A 16,131-nucleotide genomic window follows, 5' to 3' on the forward strand; every position below is an offset into this window, starting at 1 on the left:
TCCTACAGTCAAATGTGCCCCCAGTATTATCCCGCCTACAGTCAGATGTGCCCCCAGTATTATCCCTCCTATAGTCAGAAGTGCCTCCAGTATTATCCCTCCTACAGTCAGATGTGCCGCCAGTATTATCCCTCCTACAGTCAGATGTGCCCCCAGTATTATCCCTCCTACAGTCAGATGTGCCCCCAGTATTATCCCTCCTACAGTCAGATGTGCCCCCAGTATTATCCCTCCTACAGTCAGATGTGGCCCCAGTATTATCCCCCCTATAAATAGCTAGATGTGCCCCCTATGTTCAGATCTGCCCCCAGTATTATCCCTCCTATAGTCAGATGTGCCCCCAGTATTATCCCTCCTACAGTCAGATGTGCCCCCAGTATTATCCCTCCTACAGTCAGATGTGCCCCCAGTATTATCCCTCCTATAAATGTGCGAGGGTCTGGGGGAGCACCATTACTTACTGACAGGGTGCTGCTCCTCTGCCCCCCATAAGGAAGGTTGGTAATAGTGTGTGCCACTATGGGTGCTGGAGTCTGGGGGAGCACCATTCCTTACTGACAGGGTGCTGCTCCTCTGACCCCCATAAGGAAGGTTGGTAATAGTGTGTGCCACTGGGGGTGAGTGCATGAGTCTGGGGGAGCACCATTCCTTACTGACAGGGTGCTGCTCCTCTGCCCCCACATAAGGGAGGTTGGTAATGGTGTGTGCCACTGGGGGTGCGGGGGTCTGGGGGAGCACCATTACTTACTGACAGGGTGCTGCTCCTCTGCCCCCACATAAGGGAGGTTGGTAATGGTGTGTGCCACTGGGGGTGCGGGAGTCTGGGGGAGCACCATTCCTTACTGACAGGGTGCTGCTCCTCTGCCCCCCATAAGAAAGGTTGGTGATGGTGTGTGCCACGGGGGGTGCGGGAGTCTGGGGAAGCACCATTCCTGTTGGGGTCACATGCTCCACAATGCATGGATAAATCATCAGCACTGACTAAAGGTCTTTCTCTATTGCCTCACCTCAATCTAATAAAGTCTGATTACATATTTATTATAGGACATGATAATAAATGTCACTTGATGTACCATTTATTGACCATTTCATTCCTCCAGAGTTTGCATACAGTTTGTATGTTTAGAATAATGATTGCAACTTTAATAATCAGCAGGAGCGTAATTAAACGAAGACTTGCAGAATTCACAAAATATTACATAAAGCTGCAGTTCTCATAATGACCACAAGATGACAATCTCACTAAACGGGTAACAGGAAGTGCTGTTTGGCACAGACAGGAAGTTGAGTGGTAAAGGTGATGTGGGAGGAAGTAGAGAGGGAAGCCATTGCTGGAACTGGCAGCAGAGGACATAACAAGATACCTGAAGATATTTGTGAGGATTTCTGATATCTCGTCCCTCTTGTGAAGCCCTAATCCTCCATAACTTGTCACATTGTCACTAATTGTCTCCCCATGGACCAATGGCAGCATATAGGACACCAGGACCTCTACAAGGACGCCATGATGAAGAATCAGCTGCTCCTCACATCACCGGGTAAGAGGAGACTCTCATTTCTTGTACAGGAGAGAGCAGTACTTGGGGTCCACCTGGATCCCCCACATTATCTAATAAATAGTGATGAATGAACATCAGATTTTCACGTTCGCGAACACGTTTTGCAAATATTTGCGAACTGACGGTTCCCGGTAAGCTCCATAGACTGTAAGGCTCTGTTCACATCTAAAATCGAAATCACTGACGCCAGCGATTTTTTATTTTTTGCACGTTTTATTTTCCCCCTCCCAGCGCTCCACTGCACGCTACGCTTTTGTTAGCGCTTTTGTAGAGCAATTCGTTTTTTTTCACTTTCTGACATCAGTCAGGGAGGTGAACTCTTTCACCCGGAAAAGAATAAAAACAATGTAATTATTCATAAAAGCACAAACGCGATCGCCCCATAAAGAGATTTTGTGGGCGTTTAGCGCTCTTCCTATGCCTTCCATTATAACAAAACGCCTGAAAAATGGTACAGGCGGAGCGCAAAGCGGATGAAACACGCTGATACTTCTCATAGGCAATCATTGCACAAGCATTTTGTGGGCGATTTTGAAAATCGCCTGTGCTTGAAAAAAGACCAAAAATGCCCCTAGTGTGAACAAATCCAAATGGCAGGGCAAACATCTAAAACTTTCAGGAATCTCTGCAGCCACAATTTCTTTAAAAAAGGTGTAAACAGTGTACAAAACCCGGACAGTGCATGACTGAGGGGGATCGGGTGTGAAATAGTTGCCAAAAATATGCATTTTGCACAAATGCTTTATTAATTGTTATTTTTAAAGACATTTGAATGGCCGACTACTTTAGCGGTTAATAAGAAAGCCCCAAATTTGCAGGATATGTTCGGGAGAACAGTGGGTACAAGAGAAAAGTAAATTCAAAAAGAACTTTGGAGAAAATTGACTTAAACGTTAATTCACTGAGTGTGGGAAAGTGGGGTAAACATACTTTAGTGGTTCATAGCAAAGCTCCCATATGTGCTACAAACACTAAATGCACTAAATGTTCAATTTATGTTAAGAAGGACAATGGAATCAAGAGAGAAACATTTTTTCAAAAAAGACCTTGTAGTTTTTGAGAAACTCGATGCTAAAGTTAGATAAAAAAGGCTATATATTTAAATGTGGTAAAATGACAGATAATGTATTGATATGTGTATATATATATAGATATGTTCAGAGTGTGGGAAATAAAACAAAATGATTTGGGGTCCCCAAATGCAGGCTGTGATAGCCAGAATACGGAGCCCCGGCCGCGTGGGGCTTCAAACCCTGAGCTATACTAGCTGGCATGGTCCAGGGGGGATCAGGGCTATAAGGGGGCAGGGGCGGCCAAACGGTCCCTTTAAAGCCCTTGTCTAATCCATGGGGCTCTTCCCCACCTTCAGTGCCCAGGAGGAATTGGGGGCCGAAGATGCCCTGGGGGGTTCATTGTTTGCATCTGAGAGTCCCCTTTAAGAAGGGGGGAGGGCAAAGGCGTCCTCCCAGGTACGCAATTCAGAGGAGTGCCTGCCCACGGGTGGTACTCTATCTGCCGCCGACATGGTAAGAGCAGACGGGAATTTAGCTATAAGCGATATCAAATCATATAGGATAGCGGAATCAGCAGGAGGAGGGACATACACACTGACAATCACATATTCCACCAGGTTATTTTTAGCATGCAATAGGACGTATGTGCCGTGGGGTTCCAACTTGAGAGGAAGAATCTCCTAGGTCAGGGTCTTGTGGATTAGCACCCCCCCCCCCTATTCCAGAATACGAGGAGACAGTGGGCTGCCACCCAGGGTTCCCTGGCAGTGAGAACCCTGTAGGGGGTTTCCTGTAACAGACAGATATGCAGCTTATGTTGCTTTGGGTAAAGATGTCTCACTTTATTGTTTGGTTCTCTCATATTCCAAGTGATGATGTCTAGAGTTTTGTTATCAAAGTGTGAATTAGCCAGCCAAGTGGTCCCCACTTCATGATCAGCACAATCCTACAATCCCAGTAACATCCATAACACCCCACCCTGTATTCCCCCAACACTGAGAATACTGTCATCCCGGATCCCCATACAGCTGGTGTCATGACGAAGATTTCCAATCCTCGGCAGCACTTGCTTGCTCAGAAAATACAAATGTAACATGGAAATATAAGAACGTAGTGATCAGTGCTCGCTGGTCCTGCTATCAGCACAACCAGGGAGTCAGGAACAGTTCCAAACAAGGAGTATCAGGGGCAGTCTGTGCCCCAGGAGGAAAGGCCTCCAGCAGAACCTCAGCAAAGCAAATATGGGCAACATGGAGGCCAGCAAGTCCCACCAGGACAGTGGGGGCCACCAAAGCGGCCTAGGATAACAACAAGCAGAGTGGTAAGTGGGCGCCGGGCGATGGGTAACATAAGGTCCAGGCATGGACCTCATCAGTCTTGGCGGACAGCTTGGCATATAACCTCCTAAGGACCGGGAGGAGGGTAGCCGGGTCGCCCTCCCATAGGGCCACCATCTTCTGCACTCCCTTGCTCCGTTTCTTTTAAGATGGCCGCCAGGAGTGCCTCAGAGCCACGCAGGGATGCAGCAGAGTTCCCGGCCTCCTTGAGATGCTCCAGGTCATTCGGCAGGTGTCCAGGAACACTAATCACCACACATGAAGAGAAATAGGAAGCAGTACTGGATGATTGGGAGCGGATTGCACAGCAGAGGCTGGGGAGACACCTCTGCTTACTTCTTGGCCCCCTTTCCTCTAACATCACTTTTCTCAAAAATTACAAAGTCTTTTTTCTCTTGCTCTGACTGTCCTCCTTAACCTTCCTGGCGGTAAGCCCGAGCTGAGCTCGGGCTATGCCGCCGGAAGGCACCGCCCAGGCCCCGCTGGGCCGATTTGCATAATTTTTTTTTTCGCTACACACAGCTAGCACTTTGCTAGCTGCGTGTGCAATGCGATCGCCGCCGATCCGCCGCTATCCGTTGTGCCGCAGCCCCCCCTCCCCCCAGACCCCATGCGCTGCCTGGCCAATCAGTGCCAGGCAGCGCTGTGGGGTGGATCGAAGTCCCCTTTGACGTCACGACGTCGATGACGTCATCCCGCCCGTCGCCATGGCGACGGGGGTAGCCCTCCAGGAGATCCCGTTCTTTGAACGGGATCTCCTGATCTCCGATCGCCTCTGGCGAGCGGAGGGGCTGGGGGGATGCCGCTGAGCAGTGGCTATCATGTAGCGAGACCTTGTCTCGCTACATGAAAAAAAAAAAATTTCAATGGCTTTGCTGCCCCCTGGCGGATTTTGATAAACCGCCAGGAGGGTTAACATACCCTGCAAATCTGGTGTTTCTAGCATGTATGGAGGCTTTGCTATTCACCGCTAAAGTCGGCATCCACTTACTTTAATGTTAAATGTGAATGCAAATTTTTGACAAAAACAGCTGATGTTTGCTGGGAACTGTTCGCAGCCAATCAGTTCAGGCCGTCATTAATGATAATCACATAGTGACAATGTATTCAGTCAGTGTGTGTGTGTTTCCTACAGGTGTATCCAGTAACAGAAATCCACCAGAGAGGTGTACAGGTCCTCTTTATTCCCAGGATAGTCCACCTAGATCCCCCATCATCTGATAAACACATAGAGACAATGTATTCAGTCACTGTGTGTGTGTTTCCTACAGATGTATCCAGTAACAGAAACCCACCAGAGAGATCTACAGGTCCTCTTTATTCCCAGGATTGTCCACCTAGATCCCCCATCATTTGATAATCACATAGAGACAATGTATTCAGTCAGTGTGTGTGTTTCCTACAGAAGTATCCAGTAACAGAAACCCACCAGAGAGATGTACAGGTCCTCTTTATTCCCAGGATAGTCCACCTAGATCCCCCATCATCTGATAAACACATAGAGGCAATGTATTCAGTCAGTGTGTGTGTTTCCTACAGATGTGTCCAGTAACAGAAACCCACCAGAGAGATGTACAGGTCCTCTTTATTCCCAGGATTGTCCACCTAGATCCCCCATCATCTGATAAACACATAGAGGCAATGTATTCAGTCAGTGTGTGTGTTTCCTACAGATGTAACCAGTAACAGAAACCCACCAGAGAGATGTACAGGTCCTCTTTATTCCCAGGAATGTCCACCTAGATCCCCCATCATCTGATAAACACATAGAGACAATGCATTCAGTCAGTGTATGTGTTTCCTACAGATGTATCCTGTAACAGAAACCCACCAGAGAGATGTACGGGTCCTCTTTATTCCCAGGATTTATAAGGGAAGACGCCGAGAGCCCAGTATAGTGTAGTATGTACTGTAAATTGGGTATGGAAGGTAAGTATAGGTAGGTTATACTCACAAACAAGGGTTACCGTCCAGGTAACCACTATGAAGGCAGGTGAGAAGATTAGACCTGTCCCCACTCAGGATTAAGAAGTCGCTCTCTGTAGATCGGGAAAAAGAATTCCCCTCCACCAGGGGTGGAAACAACTGCAAAAGTAGTACAGAGGCGCCAACAGGGTAAAAACAATATTTCTTTAAAATGGTTAAAATGAAGTAGGTAGCGGTGGACTTACCCCTCCAAAACAGACACAAAAATTGCTGTTTTAAGCAAAAATTAGTTTATTTACATACTCCAAACAAGGTGCAACGCGTTTCGCTGGTATATCCCACTTCCTCAGGCAATAAATAGGAGCATATCACCAATGCGGTCCGGTACATAGCCTGGCGCCTCTGTCTGGGAGCGCCAGGCTATGTACCGGACCGCATTGGTGATATGCTCCTATTTATTGCCTGAGGAAGTGGGATATACCCGCGAAACGCGTTGCACCTTGTTTGGAGTATGTAAATAAACTGATTTTTGCTTAAAACAGCAATTTTTGTGTCTGTTTTGGAGGGGTAAGTCCACCGCTACCTACTTCATTTTAACCATTTTAAAGAAATATTGTTTTTACCCTGTTGGCGCCTCTGTACTACTTTTGCAGTTATTCCCAGGATTGTCCACCTAGACCCACCATCATCTGATAATCACATAGAGAATGTATTCAGTCAGTGTGTGTGTTTCCTACAGATTTGTCCAGTAACAGGGACCCACCAGACAGATACACAGGTCCTCTTTATTCCCAGGATTGTCCACCTAGATCCCCCATCATCTGATAAACACATAGAGACAATGTATTCAGTCAGTGTGTGTGTTTCCTACAGATGTGTCCAGTAACAGGGACCCACCAGACAGATACACAGGTCCTCTTTATTCCCAGGATTGCCCACCTAGATCCCCCATCATCTGATAAACACATAGAGACAATGTATTCAGTCAGTGTGTGTTTCCTGCAGATGTATCCAGTAACAAACCCACCAGAGAGATGTACAGGTCCTCTTTATTCCCAGGATTGTCCACCTAGATCCCCCATCATCTGATAAACACATAGAGGCAATGTATTCAGTCAGTGTGTGTGTTTCCTACATATGTATCCAGTAACAGAAACCCACCAGAGAGATGTACAGGTCCTCTTTATTCCCAGGATTGTCCACCTAGATCCCCCATCATCTGATAAACACATAGAGACAATGTATTCAGTCAGTGTGTGTTTCCTACAGATGTGTCCAGTAACAGAAACCCACCAAAGAGATGTACAGGTCCTCTTTATTCCCAGGATTGTCCACAGGAAGATCCCCCCATTACTCAACATTATCAGGTAGGTGGAATTGGGGGTCCCCAGAGACTCCAAACTGTATTTTGTAGTCTGTATATGCTCATATATGTCTTCATAATCTATTTTTTTACTCTCATTTTGTGCACTTAGGGTGGAGAACTGATACATGTTAGTGCTGTGGTGAAAGAGGAAAAAGAAGAGACATATGTGAGGAGTGATCAGCAGTCTATGGAGGAGGGTGACATGATGAGGACAATTAAAGAGGAGGAAGAAGAGACATATGTGAGGAGTGATCAGCAGTCTATGGAGGAGGGAGACATGATGAGGACAAGTAAAGAGGAAGAAGGAGAGACGTATGTGAGGAGTGATCAGCAGTCTATGGAGGAGGGAGACATGATGGGGACAATTAAAGAGGAGGAAGAAGAGACATATGTGAGGAGTGATCAGCAGTCTATGGAGGAGGGAGACATGATGAGGACAAGTAAAGAGGAAGAAGAAGAGACGTCTGTGAAGTGTGATCAGCAGTCTATGGAGGAGGGTGACATGATGGGGACAATTAAAGAGGAGGAAGAAGAGACATATGTGAGGAGTGATCAGCAGTCTATGGAGGAGGGAGACATGATGAGGACAAGTAAAGAGGAAGAAGGAGAGACGTATGTGAGGAGTGATCAGCAGTGTATGGAGGAGGGCGACATGATGAGGATAAAGAAAGAGGAAGAAGAAGAGACGTCTGTGAGGAGTGATCAGCAGTCTATGGGGGAGGGTGACATGGTGAGGGCAATGAAAGAGGAAGAAGAGGAGACATATGTGAGGAGTGATCAGCAGTCTATGGAGGAGAGTGACATGATGATGAGAAGTAAAGAGAAAGAAGAGACGTATGTGAGGAGTGATCAGCAGTCTATGGAGGAGGGTGACATGGTGAGGACAAGTAAAGAGGAAGAAGAAGAGAGATATGTGAGGAGTGATCAGCAGTCTATGGAGGAGGGTGACATGATGATGAGAAGTAAAGAGAAAGAAGAGACGTATGTGAGGAGTGATCAGCAGTCTATGGGGGAGGGTGACATGGTGAGGACAAGTAAAGAGGAAGAAGAAGAGAGATATGTGAGGAGTGATCAGCAGTCTATGGAGGAGGGTGACATGATGATGAGAAGTAAAGAGAAAGAAGAGACGTATGTGAGGAGTGATCAGCAGTCTATGGAGGAGGGTGACATGATGAGGACAAGTAAAGAGGAGGACAATGTTACAGAAGGCAGAACAGGTGGGTAATCAGCAGTAATATAGAATGAATGTGTATGAAGTGTTGCTGACAAGTTGTTTTGGTGATATTGGCCAATAAGACCACAGATCGCTATGCCATGATTGCATAATAATGTGTAACATCAAAATCACAATTAGAAATGTAAACTACGCTATGATTACAGATCATAATTGTGGTGTAAAATGTGACTATTATCGATACGATATACTGTGCATACATACTGTACCTGTATTTAACCTAGAAAACAATATATATATCAGAATCAGATTTATTTCGCCAAGTGGGGCAGTTGCCACACCCGGAATTATTTGAGGTACACATTGGCGTAGAGCATAGTACAAGAACAACAACAAAACATCGACAACAAAAACATCAAAACATAACTAGCCTGTAGCAACATAGGAGTGCGTTGAATAACAGATGCATGCATGTACTTGCACTACCTTGGTTAAATGCATGCATCTGTTATTCAACGCACTTCTGTATTGCTACTGGCTAGTTATGTTTTGATGTTTTTGTTGTCGATGTTTTGTTCTTGTTGTTCTTGTGGGATGCACACCCAGGGCACGAAGCTCCCGTTCCATCACATCCCAGAAATGCTCTATTGGAGTGAGATCTGGTGACTGTGGGGGCCATTTTAGTACAGTGAACTCATTGTCATGTTCAAGAAACCAATTTGAAATTATTCGAGCTTTGTGACATGGTGCATTATCCCGCTGGAAGTAGCCATCAGAGGATGGGCACATGGTGGTCATGAAGGGATGGACATGGTCAGAAACAATGCTCAGGTAGCCCGTGGCATTTAAACAATGCCCAATTGGCACTAAGGGGCCTAAAGTGTGCCAAGAAAACATCCCCCAAACCATTACACCACCAGCAGCAGCCTGCACAGTGGTAACAAGGCATGATGGATCCATGTTCTCATTCTGTTTACGCCAAATTCTGACTCTACCATTTGAAAATCGAGGCTCATCAGACCAGGCAACATTTTTCCAGTCTTCAACTGTCCAATTTTGATGAGATGAGTGGTACCCGGTGGGGTATTCTGCGCATACATTTGAAATAGGCGCCGGTAGACTTGGGCGCAGGATACAGCCGGTATATGGCTGATCCTGCAGCTGCACAAGTCCCGGCCGTGTTAATTACTACTTCTCCTCCAGGCCGCCATGGATGGTGGGGAATGAATTAATTTGGCTTCCAGCTATTGCTGGAGGCCAAATTATTGTGTTTTAAAATCAACCTCAGCTCTGTCTTCTAACAGTGCCGACGTTACTCACTGAGCGCCGCTATAGATGTAATACCTATTACAGTCTATGGTGGCGCCGGCTGCTCCCAAATCTGAACTCCTTGTCATGTTCAAGAAACCAATTTGAAATTATTCGAGCTTTGTGACATGGTGCATTATCCCGCTGGAAGTAGCCATCAGAGGATAGGTACATGGTGGTCATGAAGGGATGGACATGGTCAGAAACAATGCTCAGGTAGCCCATGGCATTTAAACAATGCCCAATTGGCACTAAGGGACCTAAAGTGTGCCAAGAAAACATCCCCCAAACCATTACACCACCAGCAGCAGCCTGCACAGTGGTAACAAGGCCTGATGCATCCATGTTCTCATTCTGTTTACCCCAAATTCTGACTCTACCATTTGAATGTCTCAACAGAAATCGAGGCTCATCATACCAAACATTTTTCCAGTCTTCAACTGTCCAATTTTGGTGAGCTCGTGCAAATTGTAGCCTCTTTTTCCTATTTCTAGTGGAGATGAGTGGTACCCGGTGGGGTCTTCTGCTGTTGTAGGCTTGTAGCTCATCCGCCTTAAAGTTGTGCATGTTGTGGCTTCACAAATGCTTTGCTGCATACCTCGGTTGTAAAGAGTGGTTATTTCAGTCAACGTTGCTCTTCTATCAGCTTGAATCAGTCGGCCCATTCTCCTCTGACCTCTAGCATCAACAAGGCATTTTCGCCCACAGAACTGCCACATACTGGATGTTTTTCCTTTTCACACCATTCTTTGTAAACTCCAGAAATGGTTGTGCGTGAAAATCCCAGTAACTGAGCAGATTGTGAGATACTCAGACTGGCCCATTTGGCACCAACAACCATGCCACCCTCAAAGTTGCTTAAATCACCTTTATTTCCCATTCTGACATTCAGTTTGGAGTTCAGGAGATTTTCTTGACCTGGACCACACCCCTAAATGCATTGAAGCAACTGCCATGTGATTGGTTGATTAGATAATTGCATTAATGAGAAATTGATGCAATTGAACAATAATCCTTTAGGGCAGCGTGTATGTGTGTGTGTATGTATGTATGTATGTATATATATATATATATATATATATATATATATATATATATATATATATATATATTGTAGGGAACACTTACACCACACAAATGTACCTGCAAGTCAACCATACTTCTGTGAATAAAACTGTCCTCCTAGGTAGCAACACTGGTGGACAATCAGTTTCACATGCTGTGCAGTAGCTGGGAATTCTAGGCAACTAGCTGTTGGCCTGACGTTGCCCGGGTATGTATTTGGTGGTTGTTGGCTCTGCCCACTTTTTCTAACCTTGACACACAGTCATTGACCAAGTTTGTGAGCTTTGGGGTCCTTGGGGGTCAATAATTTAAATTTTCCCATTAAAACAAATCTAATTGGCTGGTTTTGTTTTCGCCACCCTTTTCTGAATTTGAACGCCAGTCACCCAATGATCACTGTAGCGGGTTTGAGGCCTCTGCTATTAACCATGTGAGAATGGCAGCAATTTGAATATTCCCCTTGAAAATCAATCGGTGAATTTTGAATGGCTGCTGTAGGCTCCACCCACTATTCCCAATATTTATCTCAGTCCCCTAGTTACCAGCTGTACAAAGTTTTTAACCCTTTTACTGCCAAGCACGTAGTAGGTACGTTGTGGCAGGTAAATGCTTTAACTGTCAGCAACATCCCTGGTACGTTTTTTGGCAGTTTTGGCCACAGGAAGCTGCTTGGAGGAGCGGTGACATCATTCCTCCCTCCCTTCACATGGGCCTCCCTGAGTAGCTGAAGTAGTGGTCGGTGTGTAATTACTTATGCAGTGTCCCCCGCCGGCAGCCAACTCCTCTCTACTTCCTGTTTCCCTGTATGACGCATGATTACTACACGTCATACAGAGATTGGGTGGCCAGAGAGGAGCCTGCTGCCGGTGGGGACACATCGCATGGAGCGAGCAATCGGGTGAGTAATTACACACTTCACTGCTGTGCTCCAGCTCTGCTGGGGGCCACAGGAGGGGCCCATGGAGAGGGAGGATGATGTCGCTCCCCCCCCCTCACAGTGGCACCTATACATGCTACCTATACTGGGGGCATCTACTGTATATCTGCAACTTACAGTATACTGGTGGCACCTATACCTACTACCTGTACTTTGGGGCACCTATACCTGGCTACCTATACTGGGGGCACCTATACCTGCTACCTATACTGAGGGCACCTATACCTGCTACCTTTACTGGGGGCAACTATACCTGGCTGCCTATACTGGGGGCACCTATACCTGCTAACTATACTGGGGGCACCTATACCTGCTACCTATACTGAGGGCACCTATACCTACTTCCTATATTTGGGCCACCTATACCTACTAGCTATGCTGGGGCAACTATACCTGCTACCTATACTGGGGGCACCTATACCTGCAACCTATATTTGAGCACCTATACCTGCTACCTATAATGGCTGCACCTATATCTAGCTACCTGTACTGGTTCACCTATTCCAGGCTACTTATACTGGCTGCATCTATATCTAGCTACCTGTGCTGGTTCACCTATTCCAGGCTACCTATACTGGCTGCACCTATATCTGGCTTCCTATACTGGCTGCACCTATTTCTGGCTACCTATACTGGCTGCACCTATTTCTGGCTACCTATACTGGCGCACCTATTCCTACACAGGAAAAGTGGGATACCAATACATATCTGGTATTGTTGCATTCAGCAGAATGAGGGCTTTTACAAACATTAACATTTTTGTCAGTAAATGTATTTTTTTCTTTAAAGAAAAAAACACAACAGAAAAATATTTTATTAATTGTCACCTTTTTAACACATTTTACTAAAAAAAATTGTTATATTTCCAGAAAAAGTACAACATTTTGTTTCTGTGTTTAAGTCAAATTCATTATGAAAAAAAAAACAACAATCTATAATATGTCCTATTTCATGTAGGTTTTCTTGTCAAAAATCTTAAGTAAACCTAATGAGTGCAAAATGTCTCCAAACTGCTTGGCAGTAGGTGTTCACGTTTAGGACAAATCGGCTGGCAGGGAAAGGGTTAAGAACCCTGCAATTAAAGCGGATCCAAGATGAAAAACTAACTATAACAAGTAGCTTGTCTATATATCTTATCTAAAGTTTACCTTCAATAGAATATGATTATTTATTCCTGTGATCACGATTGGAAATCTGTGATTGACGAAATTAGGTCCCTGGGCCAATCAGAGGCCCCCAGTGTAAGCCAATCATAGGCTCTCCCCTCCTGTATATAAAGCGGCGGCCATTACAGAGCTCCATCCTTGCTAGACTCTGTGGCACTGAGAGAGCATCCACAGGCCATATCTGGGGAAGCAAGAGTGTTTTTGGTGTAAAACACAACGTTTTCCCACATTTCATTGCTCTATTACTGTATTTGATACTTGTATTTAGCTAGCTAGCCAGTGATTAGCTAAAGTTAGTTGTAGTTAGTGTAGTTGTAGTCAGTGGCAGTGTGCTGTGCTTAGTGCAGGCAGGAAGCTGTTCATTGATTTTACTGCTCATATTACTGTATTTGATACTTGTATTTAGCTAGACAGCCAGTGATCAACTTAAGTTAGTTGTGGTCACTCAGTGTAGTCAGTGACAGTGTACTGGGCCAGCGTGAAGTTTATTTGCTGTGCGTAGTGCAGGCTGACCGGCTGTTCACTGATTTTCGTGCTCTATTACTGTATTTTGCCGTCTGCACATTTTTTTTTTCTGTCTGTTTAAAAAAAAAAAAAATCACTAAATAAAGCCCCCTGTTATACTCCGTCTGTCCCCAAACACATATTGTTGACAGTAAAAAGCAGCACACTTTCCACCTTCAAATCTTGTGCATAGAGAATGGCTGCCAGGGGCCGTGGCAGGAGAGGCAGTGCCAGCATCACGTCTGGGACTGGTCCACTGGCACAGGTGGCACTCATTTTCAGCACTTTGGGTCGCCATGTGGCCATTCAGGAGAGGCAGGCAGAGGTAGTGGTGGAGATGATGGTGGAGGAGCAGCCCATTACTTGTTCCCAGACCTCCGCTGTGACCAGCACTCCCAGCAGCAGCAGCAGTAGGTAACGCCCCCCCACTTGCTGCAGCCAGTGCATCCACCACAGCACCACAGCTGCAGCACCACAGCTGCAGCCAGTGCATCCACCACAGCAGCCAGTGGTCAGCCCTCCCTGAATGAGAGCACTCTGTCCCTCAGTCCGGCATCTGGGAGCGTCTTGATGGCTGCCATTGAGGAGATCATGAGGCCTGATGTGGAGGAGGTTTTGCTCGGGCCAGCACAAGCAGATTTTGAGGATTAGGAGGGGTCTGTGTCTGGGGATGTTGGGGTGGTAGAGGTGGTGGGGGGGAAGGGGTCAGGAGATTACCTGTTTTCTGATGAAGAGGATGATTGGCAGGACCGTCCTTATGTGCCTGAGGCCCCGGAAGGCAGCTCGGAGGAGGATGAGGCACAATTGTATCGCCACTTGTCAGGCAGGGGCGGGCCCAACAGTGGGCGTGGAACACAGGCCGCTGTTTCAGCCGGCACCACCATCAGCAGCAGCACCACGTGACCCCCAACCAGAGGGAGAGCCGCCACACCCTCTGCACAGTGTAGGGGGTGTTTACGTCCCCAATATGGAATTATTTCCATTTGTCCATCCTGGATGTAAGCTATGCAGCGTGCAACTCCTGCAAAAAACCTTAAGCTGTGGGTGCAATGCAGCTAAGATGTGTACCTATTTCCTCCAGGCCCACCTGAAGATCTATCAGCAGAATGATTTTGCAGCATTTATGAGGCTGAAGGAGTAGGAAGGGGGTGATCAGAGCAGGAGACCCACTGCACAGCATTCAGGAGCAGCAGCAGCATCATCCCTCCCTCAGGATTGTGAAGCCGCCGCAGCACGAAAACAGACTTCACCCTCCACTGCACCCTCGGCAGCTCATGCCACAGACATTGAGGTTGGTGAGGCCAGGCAGTCCTCCTCATTGGCCTCCTCTGCTCCCTCCTCAGCTTCCCCTGCAGGACGTCGGCAGACCCTGCTGAGCGACAGCTTTCATGGATTGACCAAGCCTCTGCCTCCTGGCCAAAGACGCATCCGGAAGCTGAACGGCTTGCTGGCCAGGGCCATGTGTTCCCAGCTCCTTCCATAGTCCCTGGTGCAGGAGGGGAGTGATATGCGTGTGCTGCTTCAGTTTGGGATCCCAGAGTGGCATATCCCCAGCCACTACTTTGCAAGGACCGCCATTCCAGCACTGCACAAGTTTGTGGTGGCAAACGTGGCCCATTTGCTCGACCACGCTGTGGGCGAGCAGGTCCATATCACCATGGACTCATGGACCAGCCGATTTGAAACAGTCCGCTACCTGTCCTTTACCACACTCTGGGTGACATTGGTGGAAGGGGATGAGTAAGATGCAGCAATGGCAGCTGGCCAGTCGGTGGTTCCACCACGCGGGATCAAGGGGAATGCAGCAGGCTCCTCTTATCCCATTCCCTCCACACCCCACACCAAGCAAGCCCGTCTCGGCAGCAACAGCGCAAAGCCTCGCCACTGCCAAGCGCTGCTGAAATTGGTCAGCTTGGGGAAGGATAAGCTTATGGCCGCCCACATCCTGGCCACCCTCGGGAAGCAGGAGCAGAGGTGGCTGACCCCCAGAGGCCTCAAAGTCGGTTACGTGGTGTCCGATAATGGGGCCAGCCTGGTGGCCGCACTGCACCTGGGAAAATTCGAGCACAATCCCTGCTTGGCCCACAACCTCAATTTGGTGATGCAGCACTTCCTGGACACCTACCCGGGGCTGACCAGCTGCTGGAAGATGCGCGGAAGCTGGTGCGCCATTTCCGCCACTCCGCCTCTGCCTCTGCAAACCTGGCCCACCTGCAGCAGTGCCTGCCATCACACTGCCTGATCATAGATGTCCCAACTCGCTGGAACTCAACCCTGGCGATGTTGCAGCAGCTGTGTAACCACTGGAAAGTCGTCACCAGGTACATCTGTGAGGAAACAGTCTCTGGCTCCACCACCCTGCAGCTGATCTCCGCAGTTCAGTGGACACACATGCAGCAAGTGTGTCTGGTCTTGTCTCCCTTCCTGCAGGGAACCAAGATAGTGAGCTTGGCGGGGGCATCCGTCTGAGAATGGGTGCCCCTGGTTTGCCTGCTGGCCAGAGCGCTGGGCGATCTGATGGCAGACGGGGAGGCAGCCTTGGAACAGCTGGATCAAAAGCAGTTGGCAGCACAGTCCAGCTCACAGGAGGAGGATGACTATCAGGCAGTGGAGGAAGAGTTGGAGGTTTCTAACCTGGATGCAGAGGGGGAGCAGCAGAGCGCTGCTGTCGTGCGGGGATGGCGGTTTCAGGAGGACGTGGCGCAGGAAGACGAGGACAGGCATGTCTTCTCGGGGGACAACGCTGAAGATGTGTCACAGTCGGCCTCTTCCCCAT

General features: G+C 47.5%; 1 protein-coding gene across 1 annotated transcript in view; it reads left to right on the forward strand.

Annotated features, from left to right (window-relative positions):
- The window catches only part of LOC137537209 (uncharacterized), a 240,790-nt gene that overhangs the window by 100,085 nt on the left and 124,574 nt on the right, over positions 1-16,131 (forward strand). The window contains 3 exon segments of the mRNA XM_068259314.1: positions 1,431-1,538; positions 7,105-7,202; positions 7,311-8,418. Of these exon segments, the coding sequence (XP_068115415.1) occupies positions 1,431-1,538; positions 7,105-7,202; positions 7,311-8,418 (1,314 nt within the window).

This window comes from Hyperolius riggenbachi, chromosome 10, assembly GCF_040937935.1.
Source record: "Hyperolius riggenbachi isolate aHypRig1 chromosome 10, aHypRig1.pri, whole genome shotgun sequence".
Lineage (NCBI taxonomy): Eukaryota > Metazoa > Chordata > Amphibia > Anura > Hyperoliidae > Hyperolius > Hyperolius riggenbachi.